The 27,725-nt window shown below is 48.6% G+C and overlaps 1 protein-coding gene across 1 annotated transcript in view; it reads left to right on the top strand.

The window, feature by feature from the left end:
• LOC133755376 (E1A-binding protein p400-like) overlaps positions 1–27,494 on the top strand; it is a gene marked incomplete at its 3' end in the record, with an annotated part of 37,378 nt that extends 9,884 nt beyond the window's left edge. Inside the window, exons 2-6 of the mRNA XM_062185488.1 lie at positions 2,303–3,674; positions 20,612–20,699; positions 21,950–22,057; positions 22,536–22,915; positions 27,198–27,494. Of these exons, the coding sequence (XP_062041472.1) occupies positions 2,337–3,674; positions 20,612–20,699; positions 21,950–22,057; positions 22,536–22,915; positions 27,198–27,494 (2,211 nt within the window). The remainder of the gene's footprint in view (positions 1–2,302; positions 3,675–20,611; positions 20,700–21,949; positions 22,058–22,535; positions 22,916–27,197) is intronic.
• Between the last annotated feature and the right edge of the window lie 231 nt (positions 27,495–27,725).

The following is a 27,725-nucleotide window of genomic DNA, read 5'->3' as shown; positions in this document are numbered from 1 at the left end:
CCTGCTGCTTCCTGTGTGCTAGGAATACACACTCAACAATTCTGGAGCTGTTATTTTTTAAAATATATTAAAGCTTTCATTTATTTGAAAGGCAGACAAGGCAGGGTCGGGGGAGATCTTCCATGTGCTGGTTCACTTCCCAAATGCCCACAATAGCTGGGGCTAGGCCAGGCTAAAACCAGGAATCAGGAATTCCACTTGGGTTTCCCACGTAGATGGTAGGGACCTAAGTACTTAAGCCATCTCCTGCTACCTCCCAGGGGGCACACTAGCAGGAAGCGCCATTGGAAATGGAGGCAGGACTCCATCTCAGGCACTGTGATATGGAATAGGGGCAGCTTAACCTGCTGCTGTGCTAGAGCTTTTTGTTTGTTTGTTTGTTTTTTAATATTTATTTATTTATTTTGATAGTGTTACAGAGAGAGGAGAGGGAATCTTCCATCTGCTGGCTCACTCCCTCAGTGGCTGCAACAGCCAGAGCTTGGCCAGATCAAATTGGGTCTCCCATGTTGGTACAGGGGCCCAAGGACTTGGACCGTCTTTCGCTGCTTTCCCGGGTGTATTAGCAGGAAGCTGGATCCAAAGTGGAGCAGCCAGGACTTGAATCGGTGCCCATAGGGGATGCCGGCACCACAGCCTGCTGAGCTACAGTGCTGGCGCTTCTGGGGCTTTTGGTTTCCTGTCTGTGTATTTCATCCAAGGCCTGAGCTGGAAGAGCCTTGTCGTTGTGGTTGCTTCTTCAGATTCATGATTTCTTTCTTTTTTTCTTGTAATCTGTTTATTTTCTCATTGAGATAAGCAGTAGTTTCCCTAAGATGAAAAGGGGCTCCTGCTTGTCTTCAGAGAGCAAGAAGAGACTCTTTGATCACTGTCCAGCTAGTGTGGGTGGCAGGAACCCAGGTGATGCGGAGCTGGTTGTGCCAAATGGGGCTTGAGGGGTTCCTGTGACAGCCTTCAGCTGCAGTGGGCCCTGGTGCCAGCAGCATTCTAAGTGTTGTGGCTTCCTGCTCACTGGGTCAGTGCTGAGTTGTGCTGTCAGGATTCCACTTTGCTCCCTGTACGTCTCTTTAGAACTTGGAGGGGTTTTTACTCCTTTGTCAGGTGGGTCCAAGCTTCCTTTATATGAAACCTTGGTCTTTTTGGTCCCTACCTCTCCTCTTGAGATCCAAGATCCTCTTGGATCCCTGGTTCTGAGCTGAATGCCATCTGCTGTTGCGTTTGCACTGTTGTTTCTCTTGGGAGAAGCCCAGGGCAGCGAGGAGCCAGAGTCTGAGGGCGGCGGTTTATCTTCAGTCCTCTGCTCTCCACTGGATGCAGTGCATGTACTCGGCTGGTCCGACTCCGTCTCACCTCAGAATTACCCTTGGTGCTCTGTCTCCTTCACCCTGTCCTGCAGGCTGACTTCCCTCAGCGGGTCACTAACGTTCTCCCGTCACGTGCAAAGCCAGTTGCGGGGGCTTGAGCCTCCTTGAACGTGCTTGCAGACCCCTGTAGGGCATCCTTCAGAGAGAACATGGGGTCCCTCTGAGCTCTTCTTAGAACCTCCATTCTTCTGTGCTCTGGTAGTGAACAGCGAGGTGTGAGACCAGCTCCTGTCCCTGCCCCAGGACTTCATTTTGTTTTTCAGCCTAACCTCTGGGATGGCCAGCAGCTTCCTCAGGCTGAGGGCCATTTTACTGCACCGCTCTGCTGTTGCCAGCAGCGCGAGCTGTACACGTGGTCAGGCTCAGTGTGTGAGCTGGATTCACAAGGAGAGCCTTTGGTCTTGATGGCCAGGAAGCTGTGCAAGGTGTACAGAGGACTGCATACCTTGTCTGGCAGTGGGCACCCAATGCCTCCGCAGCCCAGTGGCAGCTCTGTTGGAGTGGGAGTCAGGGTCAGACCCTTCCTGTTCTGGCTGCTGCTGACCTGGCCTTGTACAACTCACAGCACTCCTGTGACTCAAGTAGGGCAGGATTAGGACCTGTCCCAGTGTGGCTGTGAGGTGTGGGCTAGTGTGGTCCCAGTGATTGCTGTGAGCTATAGTTCCTGGTTGGGTGGCCCACCCTTTCCTGCCAGGCTCAGTCCTGGGCCCTGGGCACAGCTGTAAAGGACACAGTTCTCGTCAGCACTCAAGGGGACGGTCTCCAGTGCTGTCTGTGTGCATTGCTTGACTTAGTAAGATGCTCGCTGTGTACCAGACGCCGGTGGAAGCATGCTTTCAAAGGATTTTTTCAGAGCCGTTCAATGATAATCATTCTGAGTGGTGATCAAGCGATTATATCTGCCTTCAAGTAACTTGATTTTAATTTTGATTTTTTAGGAGAACATTCCGTGGGATAGAAAGGGAGGTGATAATGCACCATGGCAGCGGCTCCCAGGGTGCCCAGCATCAGCTGCAGAGGCCCCGGTCCTTCCCTGGCAGCGAAGAAGAGCAGGCGGCCCACCCGAACCTGCCCCCGTCCCCCGCCGCACCCTTTGCCCCATCGGCGAGCCCATCCGCACCCCAGTCCCCTGGGTACCAGATACAGCAACTGATGAGTAGGAGTCCCGTGGCTGGGCAGAACGTGAACATCACCCTGCAGAACGTGGGTCCCGTCGTTGGAGGAAACCAGCAGATCACGCTGGCCCCTCTGCCGCTTCCCAGCCCCACCTCTCCAGGCTTCCAGTTTGGTACCCAGCCGAGGCGCTTTGATCACGGGTCTCCGTCGTACATTCAGGTCACTTCTCCCCTGTCCCAGCAGGTGCAGACCCAGAGCCCCACGCAGCCCAGCCCGGGGCCGGGGCAAGCCCTGCAGAGTGTACGTGCGGGTGCCCCGGGGCCCGGGCTGGGCCTCTGCAGTGGCAGCCCCACGGCAGGCTTTGTGGATGCCAGCGTGCTCGTCAGACAGATCAGCCTGAGCCCATCCAGTGCTGGGCACTTTGTGTTTCAGGATGGCTCGGGGCTTGCCCAGATCGCCCAGGGTGCCCAGGTGCAGCTCCAGCACGCGGGGACGCCCATCGCAGTCCGGGAGAGGAGACTCTCCCAGCCTCACACTCAGTCGGGAGGCACCGTCCACCATCTGGGGCCCCAGAGCCCTGCGGCTGCAGGGGGTGCTGGCCTGCAGTCGCTGGCAAGCCCAAGCCACATCGCCACGGCGAGCTTGCCACCCCAGATAAGCAGCATCCTCCAGGGCCAGCTGATCCAGCAGCAGCAGCAGCAGGTGCTGCAGGGGCCGCCGCTGAGCAGGCCCCTGGGGTTCGAGAGGACCCCCGGTGTGCTGCTCCCCGGGGTTGGGGGGGGACCAGCTTTTGGGATGACCTCCCCACCGCCACCCACCAGCCCTTCCAGAACCTCTGTGCCCCCGGGCCTGTCCAGTCTGCCCCTCACATCTGCGGGCAGTACAGGCATGAAGAAGGCTCCAAAGAAGTTAGAGGAGATCCCCCCAGCCTCGCAGGAGCTGGCACAGATGCGGAAGCAGTGCCTGGACTACCACCACAAGGAGATGGAGGCTCTGAGGGAGGCCTTCAAGGAGTACTTGATTGAACTGTTCTTCTTACAACATCTGCAAGGGAACATGATGGATTTCCTAGCTTTCAAGAAGAAGCATTATGCCCCTTTACAAGCGTATCTTAGGCAAAATGATTTGGACATTGAAGAAGAGGAGGAGGAGGACGAAGAGGAGGAAGAGAAATCTGAGGTTATCAACGATGAGGTAAGGAACAGCGTTCAGTGATCTCTGTTAGGCAGATGAGAGTCCTTGCACCAATAGGTGAAACATGTTTGTGAGCCTTAGGTATTTTTAAGGTTTTGTTTTCCTAAGGACTTGATCCTGAGCAGAACTGAAGACGTCTCTGCTTTTCTCTTTCCTGGAAGCAGGAGCTGTTCCAGGCAGCAGAGTGCCAGGAGGGAGCTGAGAGCGGTGCTGTCAGTAGTGCTTGTTCAGTACCCAGCTGTTTTCACTGAGAACCCAGGATTCGTCTCAGCTCAGAACACTCAGTTTTCCCCTTTCGTCTTGGCTTGTGCCGCTGGCTGTCACTGACAGCTGCCACAGGCCCTGCCGCAGGAGGCAGAGAAGGCTCTGCCCAGGGTGTGAACTTGCACTGCTTTGCTGGTTGACCAGGTTTCAGGTTTTTCTTCTCTGGGTCCATTCATAAGAGCATCGTCAACATGGTTTATAAATAAGGGATTTAAATCACCAACTTTTTATATGGCCCCAGCAATAATTACAGATCACTGGATATATTTATAGGGGATCTTCATAATTAAAAAATACAGTTATGATAAAAAACTATGTTTGAGTTTTTTTTCAATATTTAGGTGTAGTCTTAGATTTGAGATCGTATTTTAAACTCACACTTTTCCAAATACCTGTTAGTGATATTTAAGAGAATCACTTAGATAGTACACTTTTTGGGTGCCTGGAATGGGTGCATAATAAACCCCCTGCGATTTTCTAGCCCTGTAGTGACCCCTGGCGTTCTTCCATTTGTACTTCTGAAATGCTGGGGTGACAATGGATTGTCCTGCAGTGCCCTGTGCTCTGTGCTTTTGTGTTGTGTGGTACACTGTGTGGGTGGAGCTCATCTTGTTTGATGATGTAGCCAAAGCAGTGTGAACCTTGTCAGCTCTTTGGCAAAGATACCAGGTTTTGTTGAACAGAACCTGGTCTCTTTGCTCAGGCCATCCTCACTGACATCAGGGAGGCACCTGTGTGGCTTTGCCATTTTATGTTTTCTCTAACACCCTTTCCAGGATCTACCATTTTTGTTTTTCAACAGGTTTTTATGATTACTTTGAGGATTTCACCTCTATTGCCACAGAGCAGTGAAATTCAGTGCTCTTTATGTGTTCGTATCCGAGTGTTGTCTGTAAACTCCACCTACTGTCTCTGCTTGTAAAGAAGAATTAGTCCCTTCCCGTGACTTCCTGCTGACAGAGAGCAGAACGCTGCCTGTGATGTCACAGGGCTTTGTTACTTGACGTCCGTCTACCATTACCATCTAAAACATTTGAAAAAATAAAAAGTTTCAGAATCTAAGGATATTACACTGTGACTTAAAGTGGAGTTTCTGCAGGATTTGCAGTTGTCAGATTGTTACGTTGTAAATCTGTCAGTTCAGTGCCCTTTCACAGGATTTGATGCACAAACCTTCCATTTTTAGCACCACAAGCATCAGTGAGCTGTCAGTAAAATTCTAACAAAATTTCGAGCAGTCTTAAAAATTATGTTGCCTTTTTTTTTCTCAAAATATTTCCTCTCAGGTAAAGGTTGTGACAGGAAAGGATGGGCAGACTGGTACTCCCGTTGCTATAGCAACCCAGCTTCCTCCAAATGTTTCTGCTGCTTTTTCATCCCAGCAGCACCCATTTCAGGTACTTTTCGATGGTTCTAAAATGTAGTCTCATCCCAGACTTTTCCTCCATCCAGATATTTTAACCTTCAATTCGCTATTTGCTCTTAGCATTTTTTTTCCAGAGCCCATTCCTTATTTTTAAAAAGAAAGCCTTCCTGCATCTAAAATTATTAAATTAAATTGCATGAATAGATGACAACACAGATCTGGCTGTGTTCTTTTTCCATACACCTGTAATGCAGTAGCTTTTAGCATGCATGTCTTCTGATACTTATAGTCCTGTGTGCTCAGGACTCTTGTGTGCTGTGTTTTAAATGTTGGTTCTTTCTTGTGTCTTTTATCTGTATTATGAGAACAGTATAAAACAGAATAAGAAAAAAAGATTGAAGCAAATGGTTGCTTGGTATTTTCCATAGCTGAGGGAGTCCTGAAGTGAGACACGCCACTGAGGCCATCAGGAGCTCAGACGTCTGCGTGGGTGTTCAGTGAATGCGAGCTGATGGATGGGTGTTTGGCCTGGCAGTCCATTGAGACACACGGTGAAGATGCCCAGCCCTGCAGTGGAGTACTAGGACATGATGCCCAGCTATGGCTCCTGACTCCTGTGGCTGCCTGCTAATGTGCATGCTGGGAAGCAGTGGGTGATGGCTCAAGTTAGTAGATTCGTGTCACCTACATGGCAGACCTGGATTGAGTTTCTGGCTTCTGGCTGGAGCCTGGCCCAATCCTGGCTGTTATGGGCATCTGGGGAGTAAATCAGTGGATGGAAGTGCTCCCTCTGTTTTTCTGCCTCTTGAATTAAGTCTGGGGGCAGGGGTGGAGGTTGGTGAGGAGCCAGGACCCACCCAGTGTTACACTGGCAGTACCAGGAATGTTCAAGCACAGGTCCAACATGAGTAGTTTTGGAGTATTTGTGCTGGATTTTGAAAGTAGTTTCATTATGGTGATAGTTCTGATGTTAGGTGTTTTAAATTTTGATAGAATTTTAAATGAACATAAAAGTTATAATTATACAAGAAAACTCCCCTTGTAGCCATTACTTAAATTCCCTGACTGTGAATTTGTTGCCTCATTTGCATTATTTTCATACAAACCTCATATCATAGCCCTGAACCCTTTATCTCTGAATCCTGCAGCTCTTGTTAGTAAGGGTGTTACCTTGCAGTGATCAAAGTCAGGACATTTTGCTGTACTGCAGTCTTATCTGCCCACAGTTCATTTCTCAGGTTTTGTCTTGTCCTGATGATGTCTGTTATGAAGGTTTTCCATGATTGGTCTCCCTGATTCTGGGCTGGTTGAGATTTTTGATGAGTGCGCGCCAGTTACCCTATAGAGTTTCCTTTCATGTGGGCTTGTCTCATGCTTCCTGGTGCCATACTGGGTCACGTGTGTTTGAGGGGAGTACCCCGGACATGGCGCTGGGCCTGTCTCTGTGAGTCCCTTGAAGGGTGGCGGTCGAGGTGGTGCCCCCTAGGCTTGTTCACTGGACTATTACTTATTTTTCATTTTGTGAGTGATGAGTAATTTGGGAATGTTGCCTTGAGACTATGTACATATCCTGTACCTGATTAAAGTTTTGCCCACTATTGATGCATCTTGCCCGAGTTCATTGGTACGTAACGATTTCAAAATGAATTTTCTCATGCCACCCTTCCTTCTGTGTTAATTGGTTGCATTTACTGCAGTGATGAGCTTTCCTTTTTCTTCCATTTTTATGTTTTTGTTTTAATCAATGAGTTATGCCCATCAATCCCCTGCAAAGGCCCTCTGCCACCCCTTGGGCGTCAGGGCCTTGGCCTTCCTGACCTTTGCTCTCTGTCTCTGTGGTGGTGTTTTTTCCAGAATGGAACATAAATGCAGTCAACTGATGCCTCTCAGCGTATGGTCAGCAGGGTGTGTGTGGGATGCGCCCAGCAGTGTTCTCTGTGCTGTAGGATGGTTTCCGTTGTGGGAAGGGACCTGGTTTCTTTATTCATTCAACCCTGGAAGGATGTTTGGGTTGTTTTCCATTTCTGGAATTTAAGAAGAAGGCTGCAGACGTTCACATGTGATTTTTACATGTGAACATTGGTGTTCGTGTCACTTGGATAAGATACTTAGGGGTGGGATGGCTGGGTTGCCAGTTGTATGCTCAGCTTTGTGAGAAATGGCTACACTGGTAATGGTTATTACCAATTTTCTTGTCATTCTCACGGGTGTGTGGTGGTTGGAAACTGTCTCTCAAGACCAAAGCTGTGCTCATGTGACGTCTGTTGTCTTTGGTAAAGCATCTCTTCACATCTCACCTGTTGTTTCATTGAGTGGTGTGTTTTATTGCATTCGAAAGTTCTTTGCATGAGGTGGGTATTAGAATTTTTTTGACAGGTATTTGATTTGCAGAATTTCCCATTAGTGTATGACTTTTTTTCTTATCTTTTATTTTAAAAGATTTATTTATTTTAATGTATTTGAAAGGTAGAGTTAGAGAGAGAGAGATATCTTTCATTCACTAGTTCACTCCCCAAATGGCCACAATGGCCAGGGCTGGGCCAAACTTAAGCCAGGAGCCTGGAGTTTCTTCTGGGTCTCCCACGTGGGTGCAGGGGCCCGAGGACTGGGGCCATCTGCTGCTGCTTTCCTAGGCGTTTTAGCAGGGAGTTGGATCAGAAGTGGAGCAGCTAAATCTTGAACCAGTGCCTTTGTGAGATGCTACCATTGTAGGTGGAGGCTTAACCTGCTACGCCACAACGCTGGCCCCACTTTTCCTTCTTTTAATACCATCTTTTACATAACAGAAGTTTTAAATTTTGATGCAGTATCGTTTATTTTTCTTTTATGTATCAGGCTTCTCTTAATCCAAGGTCACAAATATTTTCTTCTCTGTCTGCTTCTAGAAGTTTTTTAAAGTTAAATATATGATCCAATTTGAATTTAGTTTTGTATCCTATGACTTTTTTTTTTTTTTTTTTACAGGCAGAGTGGATAGTGAGAGAGAGAGAGACAGAGAGAAAGGTCTTCCTTTTGCCGTTGGTTCACCCTCCAATGGCCGCCGCGGTAGCGCGCTGCGGCCGGCGCACCGCGCTGTTCCGATGGCAGGAGCCAGGTGCTTCTCCTGGTCTCCCATGGGGTGCAGGGCCCAAGGACTTGGGCCATCCTCCACTGCACTCCCTGGCCACAGCAGAGAGCTGGCCTGGAAGAGGGGCAACCGGGGACTTTTTTTTTTTTTTTTTTTTTTTTTTTGCTTATGAATATTTGGTTGTCCCAGCATGAGTTCTTGGAAAACACATCCTACATCTTCGAACTGACTTGTGTCTTTCCCAGACTCAGTTGATCCTGTTTGTGTGGTTCTGTTTCTGGACTGTCTCCCCTGTCTTTTGTCAGTGCCATGTTATTCTCATGCCGTACGTAGTCTTACGGAACGTCCAGAGGTGGGGAGGTGAGGTCTCTAGATTTGTTGCTCTGTTTCAGAATGGATTTGATCATTCTGGTTCCTTCCTTTTTCATGTAAATTTCAGAGTCAGCTTGTTGATATCTCTGGAACATCTTGCTGGGATTTTGATTGGGATCATGCTGACTGTTGGCCAGTTGTGGGGAAGGGACATCTTGGCAATAAAGGTTTATTTATTTGAAAGAGTTACACAGAGAGAGAGGCAAAGAGAGAGAGAGAGAGAGAGAGAGAGAGAGATAGGTCTTCCATCCGATGGTTCACTCCCCAGATGGCTGCAACGGCCGGAGCTGCGCTGACCTGAAGCCGCGAGCCAGGAGCCTCTTCTGGGTCTCCCACGTGGGTGCAGGGGCCCAAGGACTTGGGCCATCTTCTTACTGCTTTCCCAGGCCAGAGCTGGATCGGAATTAGAGCAGCCAGGGCTCGATCCAGCGCCCATATGGGATGCCGGCGCTTCAGGCCATGCTGGTGCTTCAGGCCAGGGTGTTAACCCACTGCGCCACAGCACTGACCCCCTATTCTGTTAGATTAACACCTTGGTGTTCCAAGTCTTTAACAGTATTTAAAATTTGCAGGCTTTCTAGCTGTTCACTGCAAGTAAACAGAAACATTATTCTGCAACCTCCTTCTTTTTAAAGATTGATTTATTTATTTGAAAGAGTTCTGTAGAGAGAGGAAGAGACAGAGAGCTCTTCTACCCACTGGCTACTCCCCAGATAGTTGCAATAGCCAGGGATGGGCCAGGCCCAAGCCAGGAGCCAGAAGCTTCATTTGGGTCTCCTAGGTGGGTTGCAAAAGTCCAGGTATTTGGGCTGTCTGCCCCTGCTTTTCGCAGGCATTTAGTAGGGAGCTGGATTGAAAGTGGAGCAACCAGGACTTGAACCATGAACCAGTACCACTGTGGGACGTCGATGTTTCAGGCGGCAGCATTACCTGCTACGCTGCAATGGTGGCCCCTCTGTAACCCTCTGAACTCTTTTTTTTTTTTTTTTTTTGAGTAGCTTTTTTTTCTTTGTACATTCCATGAGATTTTCTACATTGAGAATCATAGTTGCAAATAGAACAACATTTATTTTCTTCCTTTCCAAGCTGTATGCCTTTTATTTCTTTATTTATTTCTTCATTGTACTGGTGAGGACCTGCAGTATAGCAAGGAGCAAGAGAAGTGAGGACAGATACCTCACCTTCCTGCACTCAGGTGCCTTTAGTCTTTCACCACTAAGTAGGATATTGTTAGGATTTTGTGGATGTTTGTTTTGTTAAGGAAGCACCCATTTATGCCAATATTGGTCATAAATGGATGGTGAATTTGTCAGATGCTGTTTTTGTGTCAGACTCCCGGAGTCCCCTCGGCACCTCCCAGTCCTGCCTCGATGCTCTGGTCACGCTGTCTCTTGAAGCCCTTGCATGCTAGCCTTGGCACACTTGTGCACAAAGCACGTGTGGTTCTTTGTGTCTATTCTGGGGTCCAGCCTTAGAGGCAGTCACTTCTTCAGAGAGCCTGGTTCCTTTCAGTGGGTAGTAATAATTTGATTCTGCCATTTAGGCACTCTGGGTTTGATACAGTGGAAGATAAATTGTAAGTTGGAGATCATCAGAAAATTTATTAGTGGGTTATCTTTCCTGTTAATGCTTGGAGATATATAATAATGTGTTTATAAGTCACATTGATAGATACTTGTGGGACATTGCAACCCAAGGAATGCCTCTCAGCATAAGAAAAAATAGTCCCCAAAGCGCAGGGACTTTTTTTTGCACTCAATGAATGTCCAGAAATCAAATTGGATGGGCTGTTGTTGTAGCTCTAAATTTTCATCCACTTTTTAAAAAAATATTTATTTATTTGAAAGGCAAGGCTAAAGAGAGAAAGGGAGACAAAGACAAAAGGTCTTCCTTCTGCTGTTTATTCCTCAATGTCTGTAACAGTCAGGACTGGGCCAGGCCTAAGCCAAGAGGCAAGAACACCACCTGGGTTTCCCGCATGGATGCAAGGGCCCAAGTTTTTGGGCCATCATCTGCTGTCTCCCAGGTATATTAGCAGGAAGCTGAATCAAAAACAGAGTAGCTGGCCCTCTGATATGGGATGCCTGTGTTGCAAACAGCAGCTTAACCTGCTGTGCCACAATGTAGGTCCCTCCACTTTTGATGGGAGTGTGGTTTGGTTAAGTCATGCGGAAGTATCTTAGCATCATCCGGAAATGGTGGGCAGTGTTCATTGCCTTTCTCTCTCTCTCTTTTTTTTTTTTTTTTTGACAGAGTGGACAGTGAGAGAGAGAGACAGAGAGAAAGATCTTCCTTTTGCCATTGGTTTACCCTCCAATGGCCGCCGCGGCCGGTGCGCTGCGGCTGGCGCACCATGCTGATCCGAAGGCAGGAGCCAGGTGCTTCCTCCTGGTCTCCCATGGGGTGCAGGGCCCAAGCACTTGGGCCATCCACCACTGCACTTCCGGGCCATAGCAGAGAGCTGGCCTGGAAGAGGGGCACCGGGACAGAATCCGCTGCCCCAACCGAGACTAGAACCTGGGGTGCCGGCGCCACAGGTGGAGGATTAGCCTATTGAGCCGCGGCGCTGGCCAGTGTTCATTGCCTTTGACCAGAGATTTCTCCAGACTCTTGGTACTGTGTCCCACAACTTACGTGGAGTGATGCTCCTGGCAGCATTGTCTCCGAGCCCTGAACTGGAGAGAACTGGTTGTGTCAGAGCAGTCAGTGGAAGGGGATAAGCTGAGGCCACAGCGTGTCCCTGCCGGTGAACTTGGCAGCATGATGGTGATGGGCAGAGGTTACAGAAGAGCACCAGGGCAGAGCTGTTTTTGTGTAATTGTGTAATGTACTTCCCTTTTTCCTTTTCAGTTCTGTATCATGAAAACTTTCAAACATACAGAAAAATTGCATGAGTTGTCCAGTGAATGAGATAACACTATTTAAATGAGTTTCTCTGTGCCTTTTTAAAAAAAAATTATTTATTTATTTATATGAAAGGCAGACTGACAGAGATATCTTCCATCTGCTGATTGAGGCTGGGCCATGCTGATGTCAGGAGCCAGGAACTCCAGCCAGGGCTCCCACATGGGTGCAGGGACCCAAGGACTTGGGCCATCTTCCACTGCTTTCCCAGGCCATAGCAGGGAGCTGGGTCAGAAGTGGTGCAGCCGGGACTCAAACCATTGCCCATATAAGATGCTAGCATTACAAGCAGGCCTCAACCATCTTTATTTTGGGGGTTATAATCTCAGTATGCGTTTATTATCTATAACCAATTGTAGAATTTTTATGCTGGCTGATTTATATTGATTGTCAAACTGTAGGAGAAAAATTCAGAATTCTCTGCTGTGCAGGGCACTTCAAGAAGTTTGTGGAAAAATAAGTTTATTTTGATGCAAAAAAATTGAAATCTATGATAGTTTTTTTTTTTTTTTTGATAGGCAGAGTGGACAGTGAGAGAGAGACAGAGAGAAAGGTCTTCCTTTTGCTGTTGGTTCACCCTCCAATGGCCACCGCGGCCAGCGTGCTGTGGCCAGCGCACTGCGCTGATCCGAAGCCAGGAGCCAGGTACTTATCCTGGTCTCCCATGGGGTGCAGGGCCCAAGCACTTGGGCCATCCTCCACTGCCTTCCCGGGCCATAGCAGAGAGCTGGCCTGGAAGAGGGGCAACCGGGACAGAATCCGGTGCTCCGACCGGGACTAGAACCCGGTGTGCCGGCGCCACTGGGCAGAGGATTAGCCTGTTGAGCCACGGCACCGGCCTAATGGTTTTTTCATAATTACATTTTTCATGTACTTTATGAAGACTCCTTTTGTAAGATAATACAGACAGATATACTTTATTTACAGGAAGACTCATCCTAAGTAGAAAGTATTTTTCATACTTTTCCTGTTAGTGAAAATGAATAATTATCCCTACTGCTGTCATCTAATACAATGATGGGGTTTTTTTAATACTTTTTTTTTTATTTGAAAGGTAGAGTTACAGACAGTGAGAGGGAGAGACAGAGAGAAAGGTCTTCCTTGCATTGGTTCATTCCCCAAATGGCCACAATAGCCGGAGCTGCGCCAATCTGAAGCCAGGAGCCAGGTGTTTCTTCCTAGTCTCTCATGCGGATGCAGGGGCCCAAGGACTTGGGCCATCTTCTACTGCCTTCCCAGGCCATAGCAGAGATCTGGATTGGAAGAGGAGTAGCCGGGACTAGAACCAGTGTCTATTATGGGATGCCGGCACTGCAGGCAGGGATTAACCTATGCCACAGCACTGGCCCTGGCAATGATGTTTTAAGTTATATGACATATATGTCAATGGAAATAATTGCACTTACACTTTTTAAATTTTATTTAACAAATACTCTTTCTGGGGGCCAGCACTGTGATGTGCTGAAGATGCACTGTGATGTGGTGAAGCCACTACCTGCAGTGCTGGCATCCCATAAGGGCGCTGGTTCGAGTCGTGGCAGCTCCACTTCCGATCCAGCTCTCTGCTATAACATGGGAAAGCAGTAGAAGATGGCCCAAGTCCTTGAGCCCCTGCACCCGCGTGGGAGACCTGGAGGAAGCTCCTGGCTCCTGGCTTTGGATCAGCACAGTTCCAGCTGTTGCAGCCATCTTGGGAGTGAGCCACTAGATGGAAGACCTCTCTCTCTCTCTCTCTCTCTCTCTGTCTCTGCCTCTGCCTCTGCCTCTTGGTAACTCTTTCAGTTAAAAAAAATAATAAATCTTAAAAAAAAAACACAAATACTCTTTATGTTCTATTTTTTAATAACTCTTTGTTTAGTGGTTGCTAATAATCCATTATATTGAGAACTTAAAATTTTTTTATTAGCAATTTTTCTAATTTTAAATTTTTTATATAATCTGGGAAAAATTCTTATAGTATTAATGAATCAGTTTGTATAAGTTTCTCTGTGGTATTTATTTGTTTTAGCTGAAAGTGCTGCTAGACATATGTAGTGGTCCTAGTTTCATTGTTATGTGTGGTCTTGCAGCTCAGTGGTGCAGTCCAGAAAGAGTTTAAGACAGATTTCAAGATGAGTTTTGTTATTTGCAACCGATTGTAGAATTTCTCAATAAAGTGATCTATGCCAATTAACTTCCATGGTAAATCCTGCGTTTTCAGTACTATGTATTTGCTAATTTCTGTTTCTGGGGATTTTGGGGTGGTAGTTATGGATACAGTCACATGTAGACAAAACAACATTGGTATTACAGTTACTTGCAAGAGAGAGAGACAAAGAGTTGCCATCTGCTGACTCACTCCCCAAATGCCTGTGATGGCCGGAAATGTAATTCAGGTCTCCCATGAGAGTGGCAGGAACACCATTACTTGAGCCGTTACCACTGCCCACTGGAGTCTGCATTGGCACACAGCTGGAGTCAGGTGCTGGAGCTGGAAATCAAAATCAGGTAGTTGAGCAGTATATGGGTGTCCTGACTACCAGCGAAACATTATGTAAGAGGCAGAGAGAGAGAGTGAGTGAGTGTTAGTTCCCATCCACTAGTTTACTGCCCAGATCAGCGACTGGTGCTGGTTTTAAAATAACTCTTTGCTTAGTAGTTGCTAATAATCCATTATATTGAGAACTGAGAATCCTGACCAGCCTGAAGCCAGGAGCCAGGAACTCTGTCAGGGTCTTTCATGAGTGGCAGAGACTACCTGCTGCCTCCCAGATGCACATTAGCAGGAACCTGGAATTAGGAGCAGATCCTGGACTTAAACCCAGGCACTCTGAAGTGGGATGCAGGTTTTCCAACCAGCATCTTTTATTTATTTATTTATTTATTTATTTGGAAGAACAGTTAAGGACTGGCGCTGTGACACAGCGGGTTAAAGCCCTGGCCTGAAGCGCCGGCATCCCATATTGGTGCTGATTCTAGTTCCAGTTGCTCCTCTTCTAATCCAGCTCTCTGCTATGGCCTGGGAAGGCAGTAGAAGATGGCCCAACTCATTGTGCCCTTGCACCCACATGGGAGACCCAGAAGAAGCTCCTGGCTCCTGGCTTCGGATCTGCGCAGCCCCAGCCGTTGCGGCCATCTGAGGAGTGAACCAGTGGATGGGAGACCTCTTTCTTTCTCTACCTCTCTCTGTAACTCTATCTTTCAAATAAATAAAATAAATCTTTAAAAAATTTATCTTAAAAAAAAAAAAAAGGAACAGTTACAGAAAGAGGGAGAGATCTTCCATCTGCTGGTTTACTCACCAAATGGTCCCAGTGGCCAGGGTTGGGCCGATCCAAAGCCAGGAGCTTCTTCTGGGTCTCCCACATGGGTGCCAGAGCCCAAGCACTTGGGCAGTCTTCCGCTGCGTTCCAGGGCCATAAGCAGGGAGCTACATCAGAAATGGAGCAGCCAGGTCTTGAGCCAGCAGCAGCCTTACCTGCTGCGCCACAGCACTGGGCCCTCCAGCCAGCATCTTAATCGCGATGCCGAATGTCGGCACCTGATTTTTATATTTTATGAAACTATTCTGATTGGTGAGTCTTTTTCAATGATTATTATGTTAGAGAAAATGAGTAATTTTTTATAGCCCTGTGACTCTAAACTCAGCCATTATTTTTATGTTTTGTATGTGTTCATGATTTTATGTGAGTGCTTCGAAGTTCAGAGGTATAAAGTGTATCTCAGGATGTTTACACGTACGCGTTTTAAAAAGAAAGCACATGTGGTTTTATTGTTTGTGTTTTTCTCAGTTAAGGCCAAGGTCAAGCATGGAGAGGCTTCTTTTAGGAACTTGGGTAGAGAGAAACCTCAGGCTGCTCCACCTTCTCCATACACAGTTGTGTGTTGAAGGGCCTGGGAAAGACCATAGTCCCTGTCTTGGATGCCACTCTTGTCTCTTGAGTGTGAGCACCCAGTTCTGTGTTGTTTCAGTTAGTTTGCTGTTTGTTTATTCATTATTTGTTTAAAGGGCACAGAAATCTGCTTCCTAGGAATTTCCAACTATGCATGCTGGTTTTAATTTCTTCCTCTGGAATAACTTGTATCTGTCTTTCTCTTTTGGGGGAAACACTGTTAAGTTGTCTTTCTATGAGCTGTGTGTGGCTGGCTCTTTCTTGTTGTAGTTTCTGGGCACCCTGTACATCGTAGTAAGTCTTCCAGGGATAAACAATGCCAGCATTGTCTCAGAATGAGCACCCAGAATTAAATTCCTGCCAGAGTACTCTTTCTATATGTAAGCTCTTCTTCCTTTTTAAAAGAATTCTAATAATAGTTTATAGTTAAAGTCTAGTTTGTATTTTAAAAACCACAATAATATATTCATGAAGATGGAGTAAATAAAAAGTAGAAACCATTCTGATGCTTGGGGAATTCCAGTGTAGTTGTAGCCTCTGTGTCCTGTGTCAGGGGGGCAGTGTGCAGACAGCTGGGTCCCCTGTCAGTGTGCTGGTGAGCACAGGTCTCTGCTTTTTGACATCTACTTTGTGCACTCTTTCACATGTACGCCTGGTCTTACAGGACCTTTTCTCATCTTTTTTTTTTTTAATTTATTTTTATTTTTTTATTTGACAGAGAGAGAGAGACAGAGAGAAAGATCTTCCTTTCATTGGTTCACTCCCCAAATGGCCGCAATGGCCGGAGCTGCGCCCATCTGAAGCCAGGAGCCAGGTGCTTCTTCCTGGTCTCCCATGCGGATGCAGGGGCCCAAGCACTTGGGCCAAACCCCACTGCCCTCCCAGGCCACAGCAGAGTAGACTGGAAGAGGAGCAACAGAAACTAGAACCGGTGCCCATATGGGATGCCAGCGCCACAGGCAGAGTATTAACCAAGTGAGCCATGGTGCCAGCCCCTTTTTTATCTTTTTAAAGATTTTTTTTTTTTTTACTTGAACGGCAGAGTTACAGAGAGAGAGAGAGAGAGAGAGAGAGAGAGAGAGAGAGGTCTTCCATCTGCTGGTTCACTCCCCAAATGGCAGCAGCAGCTGGAGCTGGGCCAGTCCAAAGCCAGGAACCTGGAGTTTCTTCTGGGGCTACCATGTGGGCACAGGGGCCCAAGCTCTTGGCCCATCGTCCACTGCTTTCTCAGGCACATTAGCAGGGAGCTAGATGGGAAGTGGAGCAGCTAGAACTGGAACTGGTGCTCACATGGGATGGCAGTGTTGCAGGTGGCAGCTCTAACCTGTCACACCACAACGCTGTCCCCAGGACCATTTCTTAAAGAGTTTTCCTTGTCCATTGGATTGCTGTAGAGTCTCGGGTGTCCTTGGTGGCCTCTGGAGTCTCTTAACCCTGTGTTGGTTGGTCCTTACTGAGCACTGCCCGAGCTCTCTTCTTGCTTCCTGTCTTAAAGAACCTCTAAGCTCACTGACTCTGTGCACACTCACTCTGCTGTTAAACTTGCCCAATACATTTGTTACCCAGATGCTGTGTGTTTCAGTTCTCTAGGGCCTCTGTTTGACTCTTAAGTGTCTTTTTCTATCAAGATTTCTTCTCATCTTTATTACTGTGTGGTTTTCACTGTGCCCTTGAGCGTGCTTATTGAAACCACTTTGACACTGCTCTCTGCTGATTCTAGGCTGTGGGTCCTTTTGGGCTTAGTGTCTGTGCTTGTCTCCCCTCCCCTCCCCTCCTCTCCCCTCCTCTCCCCTCCTCTCCCCTCCCCTCCCCTCCTCTCCCCTCCTCTCCCCTCCCCTCCCCTCCCCTCCCCTCCCCTCCCCTCCCCTCCCCTCCTCTCCCTCCTCTCCTCTCCCTCCTCTCCCTCCTCTCCTCTCCTCTCCTCTCCTCTCCTCTCCTCTCCTCTCCTCTCCTCTCCCTCCTCTCCTCTCCTCTCCTCTCCTCTCCTCTCCTCTCCTCTCCTCTCCCCTCCCCTCCCCTCTCCTCTCCTCTTCTCTCTCTCTCTCTCTCTCTCTCTCTCTCTCCTCTCTCTCCTCTCCTCTCCTCTCCTCTCCTCTCCTCTCCTCTCCTCTCCTCTCCTCTCTCTCCTCTTCTCTCCTTTTCTCTTCAAGCAGAGTTACAGAGAAGTCTTCCATCTTCTGATTCACTCCCAAAGTGGCAGCAACAGCTGGAGCTGGGGCAATCTGGAGCCAGGAGTTTCATCTGGGTCCCCCGCGCTGGTGTAGGGGCCCAGACACCTGGACCATCTTCCACTGCATTCCCAGGCCATCAGCAGAGAGGTGGATTGGAAGAGAAGCAGCCAGGACACGAACCGGTGCCCATATGGGATGCCGCCGGCACTGTAGATGGAGGCTTAAACTACTACACTGGCTATGATGACCCCTCTTTTTTTTTTTTTCTTTTATAAAAACGTATTAATTTGAAAGGCAGAGCAACAGAGAGAGAAATCTGCATCCAAATGGCCGTAACAGTCAGGGCTGGGCCTGACTGAAGCCAGAAACGTCCTCCTCTCACATGGGCGGGCAGGGGCTCAGGTACTTGCATTAGCGGGAAGCTGGATCAGAAGCAGAGTGGCCCGGACTGCAGCTGGCTCTCTGACAGGGGATGCTGGTGTGGTGAGTGGCAGCTTCACCCACTGTGCCTCAGCACTGGCCCCGTTGCTTGTCTTGGGAGTCTGGCTCACGGGTTCCTGCCTGTCTGTATGCGTCAGTAAGTTTGAGTTGGATTTGGGACAGTCACCAGTGACGTTAGGAACTCTGAATTGTTTGTTCTCATCAAGGGCAATGATTGCTTTGCTTTCTAACACTTGGTTAACTTGATGGAACTGGAGCTCAGACTCTTGTCTCTGAAGTCGGGCAGCACCTTGAATTATGTTTGGTATTTTGGCTTTTGGGTCTGTTTGTGGTTGTGTGTGGTTTAGGAGTCAGTCGGAGGCGGAGACTGCAGAATGAACTGGCCGCCTCCCCCAGCAGTCACCTCCATCCTGTCACTCATGCTGCTGACCACATTCGAGCTGTGGCACGTGTGACCTGGAAGCCTTGCCAGGTTCTGTTCCCTTCTTACAAGGGTAGATTCCTTTACCATGTCATCCACCTACCTTTCCTTATTTTTTTTATGTTTAATCTAGAATTTATGGTTTTTTGGAATATGTTTGGTCAGATAGGAATGACTTGGCTGTTATTGGATGCAAAACCTTTATCAATTTGTTTTATCTAAAAATAACTTCCTTTTTTTCATTGTAGAACACTTGGGCAGTTTGGATGGGAGAGACACACATGCGCACACACACACACGCACACGCACACAGAGTGTTAGCTGTAGTCCTGCTCGGAGCTCATAGTATTCATTCGTTCAGTCATTCATTCATTTATTTTTATTTGACAGGTAGAGTTAGGCAGTGAGAGAGAGAGAGAGAAAGGTCTTCCTTCCTTTGGTTCACCCCCCAAATGGTCACTACGGCCAGCACTGCGCCGATCCAAAGCCAGGAGCCAGGTGCTTCCTCCTGGTCTCCCATGTGGGTGCAGGGCCCGAGCACTTGGGCCATCCCTCACTGCCTTCCTGGGCCACAGCAGAGAGCTGGACTGGCAGAGGAGCAACCGGGACTAGAACCCGGCTCCCATATGGGATGCCAGCGCCGCAGGTGGAGGATTAGCCAAGTGAGTCACGATGCGGGCCCCGCTCATAGTATTCCCTGCAGCTGTTCAGACCATGTCTGTCTTCCTCCCCTCCTGCATCCCCTTTCCCTGTGCTCCTCAGCCTTGTTTGATGTAAATGTGGCGCCATCCTGTGACAGTCACTGTGTTGTCATGTCCCCTGAATGACTTGCTAGCGAGCTGTCTGCAGAGGGTCCAGGAGTCGTGGTGCTGGGCGATGACCCTTTGACGGTTCAAGGCGGTTGGGTCAGACGGCCCCCTTGCCCTCAGCTGAGGGTAGTCTAGGTGTCTAACGTTGGCATGTAAGATGCTTCCCCAAGTAGAGCTGATACAATTGTACCCTGCAGGAAGCATTTGGTAAACCCGCATCACTGTCCTTAGCACTTACTGTGGCTGGGGTTGCAGTTACGTCTGCTGACCCAGACCTGACCAGTTCCTGTCTTCATGTCAGTTTTGTTTTTTTTTTTTTAATTATTATTCTTTTTTTTTAACAGATTATTTTTTTAGAGCAGAATTGAGAGGAAGGGAGTTCCATGTATGCCCCTGGCCCTGCACTTCACATCTTTCTTTACTAGCAACAGCGCCACGGGAGGGTTCACGTGTTGTGCTCAGTGAGTCCCTGCTGGCAGGTTGTCGTCACGCAGAGCCACAGTTCACACTGTGGACACATGCACTGTGGCCGTGATGGTACACATCTGCCGTACCGTGTCGCATACAGTGGTTTTCTACCCTAGAGCTCTCTCCACCCCCACCCCAATGCCTGGTAGCCACTGGTTGTTTTTGGTTTTGTTTTTTGCTCTCTCTGGAGTTGCCTTTTCCAGACGTGTTACCCTAGGACAGTAGTTGGAATCATGTGACTTGTGACCTTTCTGACTGCTGCTTTCATTTTATTTAAACATCTTAAGTAACACACGCACACATTTTCAAATAGCTGTAGGTTGCTAACAGTACAAATAGCACTTTGAAGATCCAAGATTGTTATTACTGGGGTTTTAATGTCATTTCCAAGTAGGAAAGCAGTTTAACTTTTTTTTTATGACTCCATTTTCTGGGTATGCATTCGCTCCTGGCAGTGTGACTGGGGAGGTCACTAAGCTGTGGTCTTCACAGTGGACTTAGTTTGCCAGCCTTCTGCTCTTGCTTGTTTGCAAAGCCAGTTAGCATCCACAGGACCCTAGTGTGCATTGATCTGAAATTCCATTTCAGACATTTTCCTTACAGAGGTAAGTTAGAACTTCATTATACACAAACATACAGTAGATGTGGATATTTGAGGAGACTGGGTAGATAACATTTCTCATTAAGAAGGTCAGGATTTGGGATAATTGTGATAGTTTGGTTTGTGTTCATTCTTGAGGTGCTAGAGCTGACTTGACTTCGTGTATTTGCTCCTTTTTCAGCAGCAAGCGCTTGCGGGGAGTCTGGCAGGGCCCGGCAGTGCCGCAGAGACAGACCCGTTCAAGAGGCAGCAGGGGCTGCCACCCACAGGTGTGTCTCAGACACGAGTGAGTGTGTCCCCGCCAAAGAGCAGCGGTGTCTTTCTACTTTGAATGTTAATTTTCCTTTGCTGTTTATCAGCTGGGCAGAGTATTTGTGTGAACGTTTATGTGCACTGAGGTAAACATTTGTCTGTTGACGAGAGACATTGCGTCTTTGCCATGTGCACTTGGAGGTTCTTTAGTCACCATGTTATGATTAAATGTGAAATCATCTTTTTGAAGTTGTCTTTTTAAACTGAATTTTTCCTTTAAATTACAAACTTAATACATCTTAAGGTAAGATTCATACAGCTTGGAAGAGTATAAATTGACATCTGCCTCTGGTTTGATGCCTGTCAACTCCCAGACCATGAGCAGCTGCCACTGCTGATGTTGTGTATTCTCACAGGTGTCCTTCTGTCATGGCACAAGTAGTGCCACATGTGTTGTTTTGGAAGAATCCAAATGTGAAAATATATACAATGTATGTTTCTTTTAAGATGGTGACACAGGAGACCATCTTTCCAAATCATATAACTCATTCTTTATGATGGCTGTATAGTATTCCACCATGTGGTGGATTCATTTTTTTATCAGGCAGATCATTATTAGTGCTCATTTGTTATTGCCTCATTTTTTTTCTACAATCAACAGAGGATTGAACATAGAGTCTCATTTATTTCTTGTTTGTCAGTACACCTGAGGTGAGAGTGCTCCGTCAGGGTGCGTGTGCAGTCAGGAGGGGTTGATGCTCCATTGCCTTCCAAAGAAAGAGGGCCAGCCAGTTCTCACTACCGTAACAGTTTCTGGATGAGTTGGCCGTTGCATTAGTATGATAAATCTTCTAATCATGGTCGATGTTCGGTTTCAGTGTGATTTTCTTTAATTTTTAGTAAGGTTGTGCAGTGCTTTTTCCTGTTTGTTCATCATTTGTGACTCTGTTCTCTGGCCAGCCTTCCATGCTCTGCCTGTCATCTGTCTGATTGCTGTGCTTGTCACGGTGGTTTGTTAGGACCCTCTGACCAGCTTGTTCTCCATGGGCTGCGTCGACCCTCAGTTGTTGCTTGTCCTTGGCCTTTTTATGATGGCTTTTCTTGCATTGGCAAATTTTTAATGAAAAAAAGTAATATTTATCCACTGTGTCCTGTCATACATAGAAAGGCCTCCCTGTTCAAAGATTATGAAACACGTACACTTTTTTTTACTACTTTTGTGGTTTATTTTTATATCAAACTGCACCTTTTTTGAAAATTATTCTAGAGCAGTCTAAGAGACCTCGACTTGAAGTGGGTCACCAAGGGGTAGTTTTCCAGCACCCAGGGGTGAGCACAGGAGTTCCTCTGCAGCAGTTAATGCCAACAGTCCAAGGTAAGACCTGGCCTCGGCGCCGGCTCACTCAGCTCCCAGAGAGGGAGGGCATAGCCATCTGAAACCCAGGGTCAAACCCAGGCTCCCGCAGTTGAGAACCCAAGTGTCGGAGTGGTCTCTGAGGCTGGGTTGTTTCTGTGTCCCACTTAACGCCGTATGGAAAGAGCCCAGTGGACACACTCTTGTCCCTCCAGTGGGAGCTCCCGTTCTCACTGTCACTGTGCCTTTCAGCAGTTTCTATCCCTGTGTTTCTGACTTGCTGCTGTTGTGGGGGTGCTCTGTGGTAGCTGACGTCTGTTTTGCTTGATGCTGATGACTGCAAAGCTCGAGCGCCTCTCTCCCTCCTGTGTGCTCGTTTGTGCCTTCAGATCTAGCACAACACTCACTGCCCATCGGAGAGTGAGACGGGTCTTTGACTTCCTGGGTGGGAGCTGCCGCGCTCTGAAACTGGTGCCGTGGGGGTTTTCTTATTTTACAGGAGGAATGCCCCCTGCCCCTCAGGCCACGCAACTCGCCGGGCAGAAGCAGAGCCAGCAGCAGTACGACCCTTCCACAGGGCCTCCTGTGCAGAACGCCGCCAGCTTGCACACTCCGCCTCCGCAGCTGCCTGCCAGGCTGCCCCCCACCGGTGTCCCCACTGCAGCCCTCCCGTCTGCACTGCAGTTTGCACAGCAGCCACAGGTGGTGGAGGCTCAGACACAGCTTCAAGTCCCGCTGAAGACCCAGCAGCCAAATGCTGCTGTGCCCGCGCCTCTGCCCAGCCAGCTCCCCATTCCTCCTCCACAGCCCGTGCAGCCAGCCCTCCACATCCCGGGGCCTGGGAAGATCCAGGCGGCTCAGCTTCCATCCCAGCCACAGGTACACTGGGGACAGACACCTTTGTAGTTAGGGTGAAGAGAAGGAAACACAGTTGCAGAGCTGGCTTGCGATTTGTGTATTTGTCCAAGCACATGTTCTCATAGCAGTTTATTTGCCCAGTTCACAATCAGTTCTGTAGCTACTGTGTATTTTTATTTACTCTGTAGTCATAGTTGCCATTATTTAAATAGTAGAAAATGAATGAATGTTGTAGCTGTTAGTAGTTGGAGCCTGCCCTCCTGCCCTGCACCTAATGTTGATGTTCCCACTAGATGTGCTCAGGAACTCTCAGGTAGGTGCAGAGGAACTGGCCCAAAACCCATGGCATGAAGTGACGAGCTGGGCCAGCTCCTAAACCTTGCCAGCTCCTCCCTGTGGGTCTCTTCCCCGTTTTGGGAGACTGTGTTTGCTACAGTCCTGAGTAAGGCCCTACTACAGGTATCCAAAGTGAGTCTCTTGTGTTGTTAAATAAACAACAGTTGTCACTGTGCACTAACTTCCCATGCAGGACCTCTGTCCCCACAGGGTTCTGTCATGAGACTTACTGGTAAAATTGGCTCTCGAGGATCACTTCCTTTTAGTGTACTAGGTGGAGAATAGTCTTATGTCTCATAAGTTATAGTTCGTCTAAGAGCTGGCAGAAGATGGATCGTTCTTGGGTTCTTTAAAGATAAGTTTCTGAAAGGAGAGAAGGGGGAGGGAGGAAGGGGAAAAAAATGGAAATCACCTTCAAGGTAAGTAACTTGGAGCAGCCCTTGTCTGGACTGTTGAAATGTTTTTGTTTTGTTTTTTTCTTTCTTTCTTTTTCTTTTTCTTTCTCAGACTAAGCTTTGAACTTTTTACCTGGAATAGTTAATCCTCTGTATAAAGCTAAATGAAAACAGTTCTTGGTGAAGAACAGGACAGGGAACAGGAGAGGGAGAGGTAGAGGGGTAGGAGAGTGTGTGGCATGGCAGGTACAGAGGGAAGAATTACTGTGTTCCTGATGTTGTATTTATGAGATGCACACAAATAAAATAAATCAGTGCAGTGAGTCTCTTGTCCACGCATGCAGTGAAGCCGGGTGTTTGGGATGCAGTAGCAAGGCAGTCCCAGTCCCTAAGGAGACCTTGGACACAGCCTGGGCTTCTTCCAGCTGGAGAGCGCGGGAGCGGCGTCCTCAGTTCTCAGCTAACCCCTGTCAGGTGCAGTGCAGCCGCTCCTCTCAGCCTCTCCTTCACTGGCACGGGAACTTACCGCTGGGCTCAGAGTCCAAGCTCCTTTTTCCTTTTTTTTATATAGTCAGTTGATCCTTTTTTTTTTTTTTTTTAAAGATTTATTTATTTATTTGAAAGAGTTAAACAGAGAGAGGAGAGGCAGAAAGAGAAAGGTCTTCCATCCGATGGCTCACTCCCCAATTGGCTGCAATGGCTGGAGCTGTGCCAATCCAAAGCTGGGAGCCAGGAGCTTCTTTCGGGTCTCCCACGTGGGTGCAGGGACCCAAGGACTTGGGCCATCCTCTACTGCTTTCCCAGACCATAGCAGAATCTAAGCTCTTTTGGATTATTTGAGATTCACGGCCAGGTCTTCAGTGTGGAATGGTAGAATAATAACAGCAATGTGTACGAGCTCCCACTTGTCACTTCGGAGGCGAGCTGTCGGGCCCTGTGATCATCAGTACTTTGTGGACATTAGTCTGTGTTTTTTTTTGTTTTGTTTTGTTTTATATTAGGCAGAGTATTTTAAAAACTGAGACCAGAAAGGCTGAATACGTTGGCAGGACTGTACAGTCAGTACCTAGTGGGGCTGTGACTGACAGTGTGCAGGGTGTGTGAGTGCTGTGCCAAGGAAGGTGGCTTCCAGCAGACAGCGAGCTCCTGCAGTCCCTCCCGCTGTAGATTTTGGTGAAATGATCCCCATGGATGCTTTCTCTTATAGCTGTGGCCAGCTTTAGCAGCCTAGTGGTTTTTCATTTCTTTTTTAATAATATTTATTTATTTATTTAAAAGATAGAGTTACAGAAGGTGAGAGAGGGGAAGAGTGCTTTCAATCCACTGGTTTACTCCCAAATGGCTGCAACAGCCAGGAAATTCATCCAGGTCTCTCACTTGGGCCATGTTCCACTGCTTTCCCAGGAGCATTAGCAGAGAGCTGGATCAAAAGTGGAGTAGCCAGGCCGGCACTGCGGCTCACTAGGCTAATCCTCCGCCTGTGGCGCTGGCACCCCAGGTTCTAGTCCTGGTTGGGGTGCCGGATTCTGTCCTGGTTGTTCCTCTTCCAGGCCAGCTCTCTGCTGTGGCCCGGAAAGGCAGTGGAGGATGGCCCAAGTGCTTGGGCCCTGCACCCACATGGGAGACCAGGAGGAAGCACCTGGCTCCTGGCTTCGGATCAGTGCAGCGCGCTGGCCATAGCAGCCATTTCGGGGGGTGAACCAGTGGATGGAAGACCTTTCTCTCTGTCTCTGTCTCTAACTCTGCCTTCCAAAAAAAATGTGGAGTAGCCAGGACTCAAACTAGTGCCCACATGGGATTCCAGCACTGCAGGTCGTGGCTTAACCCACTGCGCCACAGCACCAGCCCACAATGGTTTTTCTTAGGTCCATTTACCTGCCTGTGGTATTGAAGAATTAGCTGTGCCAAGTGTCTTTAAAGAAGCCCTTTTTACAGGGGCTGGTGCTGTGGCATGGTGGGTAAAGCCACCGCCTGCAGTACCAGCATCCCATGTGGGCACCGGTTCAAGACCTGGCAGTTCCACTTCCGATCCATCTCTCTGCTATGGCCTGGGAAAGCAATAGAGGATGGCCCAAGTCCTTGGGCCCCTGTACCCATGTGGGAGACCTGGAGAAGCTCCTGGCTCCTGGCTTCAGACCGGCGCAGCTCTGGCTGTTGAGGGCGCATCTGTGGCTGTCGAGGCCAACTGGGAAGTGAACCAGGGGATGGAGGATCGATCTCTCTCTCTCTCTCTCTCTCTCTGCCTCTCCTTCTCTTTCTGTGTAACTCTGACTTTCAAATAAAGTAAATAAATCTTTAAAAATAAAAAACTCTTAGCCGGCGCCGCGGCTCAGTAGGCTAATCCTCCGCCTTGTGGCGCCGGCACACCGGGTTCTAGTCCCGGTCAGGGCACCGATCCTGTCCCGGTTGCCCCTCTTCCAGGCCAGCTCTCTGCTGTGGCCAGGGAGTGCAGTGGAGGATGGCCCAAGTTCTTGGGCCCTGCACCCCATGGGAGACCAGGAGAAGCACCTGGCTCCTGCCATCGGAACAGTGCGGTGCGCCGGCCGCAGCGCACCTACCGCGGCGGCCATTGGAGGGTGAACCAACGGCAAAAAGGAAGACCTTTCTCTCTGTCTCTCTCTCTCACTGTCCACTCTGCCTGTCAAAAATAAAAAATAAAATAAAAAAAAAAAAAAAAAAAAAAAACTCTTTACAGTCTGTGGAAACCTCTTACTTGTAGGTCAGGCTGGGCTTGGCAGCCTCTTGCTGTGAGGGGCCAGGTACTGTAACTGTGCTGGCCTTGTAGGCTGGTTAGGTTCTGAAGGGTGTACATAGCCACCACGACCTGCGGGTGAATGGGTGTGCTATGTCCCTGTGAACTTCATCTCCAGAAGTGGGTGGCCAGCCATGGTCCCCTTCTGTCCCAGTGGAAGCATGTGGCCAGCCATGAGTAGGAAAATCCCTTTAACTAGGGGAGACCCATGTGGAACAGGCTGCTCCCTGGGTGTGAGAGGCCATCTTGGTGGCCTCTTCCCTGGGCTGTACATGTGCTGTCTCTGGCACCTGTCTGTACATAGCCCTCATTCCAGCTGCACCTTCCTCGCTAAGTTGATACCCCCTTCTCTCCAAGACTGACGGATGAATTTGCTTTAGTCTTTAGTCAAGGGTCAGATTTTCCTTTGGTTTCGCAAGCTTGGGTCTGGATGCACAAGGACGAGTGGAGCCTGCAGCCTGTGGGATCTGCATTCGCTCTGCACAGCAAAGATGAAAAAGGAGTACTTGGTATTTTTCAATTAGGAAAAAGCTTACACAGTTAAGTTTTAAATTATTTTACAAAAATAGAGGAGAAAAGGCTGGGAAAAGTGGAAAGAACAGACCAGAGCCAGATCATACCAGTGCTAAGACAGCTGGGAAGGCAGTGGGAGGCCAGGGGCCTCGGGTTTCGTGGGCACAGCGTAGTGTGTGGTGCTCCCTGTGGTCTCCTTGACCACTTTGCCCTGTGGCACTGAGAGGCAGCTGACTGCCTCTGCTGGGCGGACTATGTGCGTGTCCTGAAATGGGTCTTGACCTTGCTGTGCTCCTCTGCCTGCTAGACAGTGGCCTCCACACGGCCACCCCTGGACTCTGCCCAGCCCTGCCAGCGGCCTCTGCCCACTTCCTCGTCTACCTCGTCCCTCGCACCTGTGAGTGGCCTAGGCTCAGGACCCCTGCCTGCACGGTCATCACCAGTGAACAGACCTTCCTCATCAACCAACAAGGCGCTGTCTCCTGTTGCTTCCCGGTCTCCAGGGGTGGCTGTGTCAGCCGCACCCAAACCCCAGAGCCCTGCTCAGAACGCTGCCTCGTCCCAAGACAGTTCTCAGGAAAAGCTCGCAGAGCAGATAACACTGGTGAGTGTGCTGGAGGGGAGATGCTCAGAAGCACATCTGCCTGTGATTTGTAGGGATGTGACCTGGCTTTTGAAATACAGGGAGAGGTTCAGTCTTCAGATACCTGCAACAGCTGAGACTGGGCTGGGGTGAAGCCAGGAGCCAGCAGTGCAGTCCAGGTCTCCTACGTGTTGTATCCGGAACCCAGTTACGTGAGCTGTCACTGCAGCCCCACAGGGTCTGCCTCACAGA

This window comes from Lepus europaeus, unplaced genomic scaffold (genome assembly GCF_033115175.1).
Source record: "Lepus europaeus isolate LE1 unplaced genomic scaffold, mLepTim1.pri SCAFFOLD_416, whole genome shotgun sequence".
Lineage (NCBI taxonomy): Eukaryota > Metazoa > Chordata > Mammalia > Lagomorpha > Leporidae > Lepus > Lepus europaeus.
This window is presented reverse-complemented; position numbering and strand designations above follow the sequence as displayed.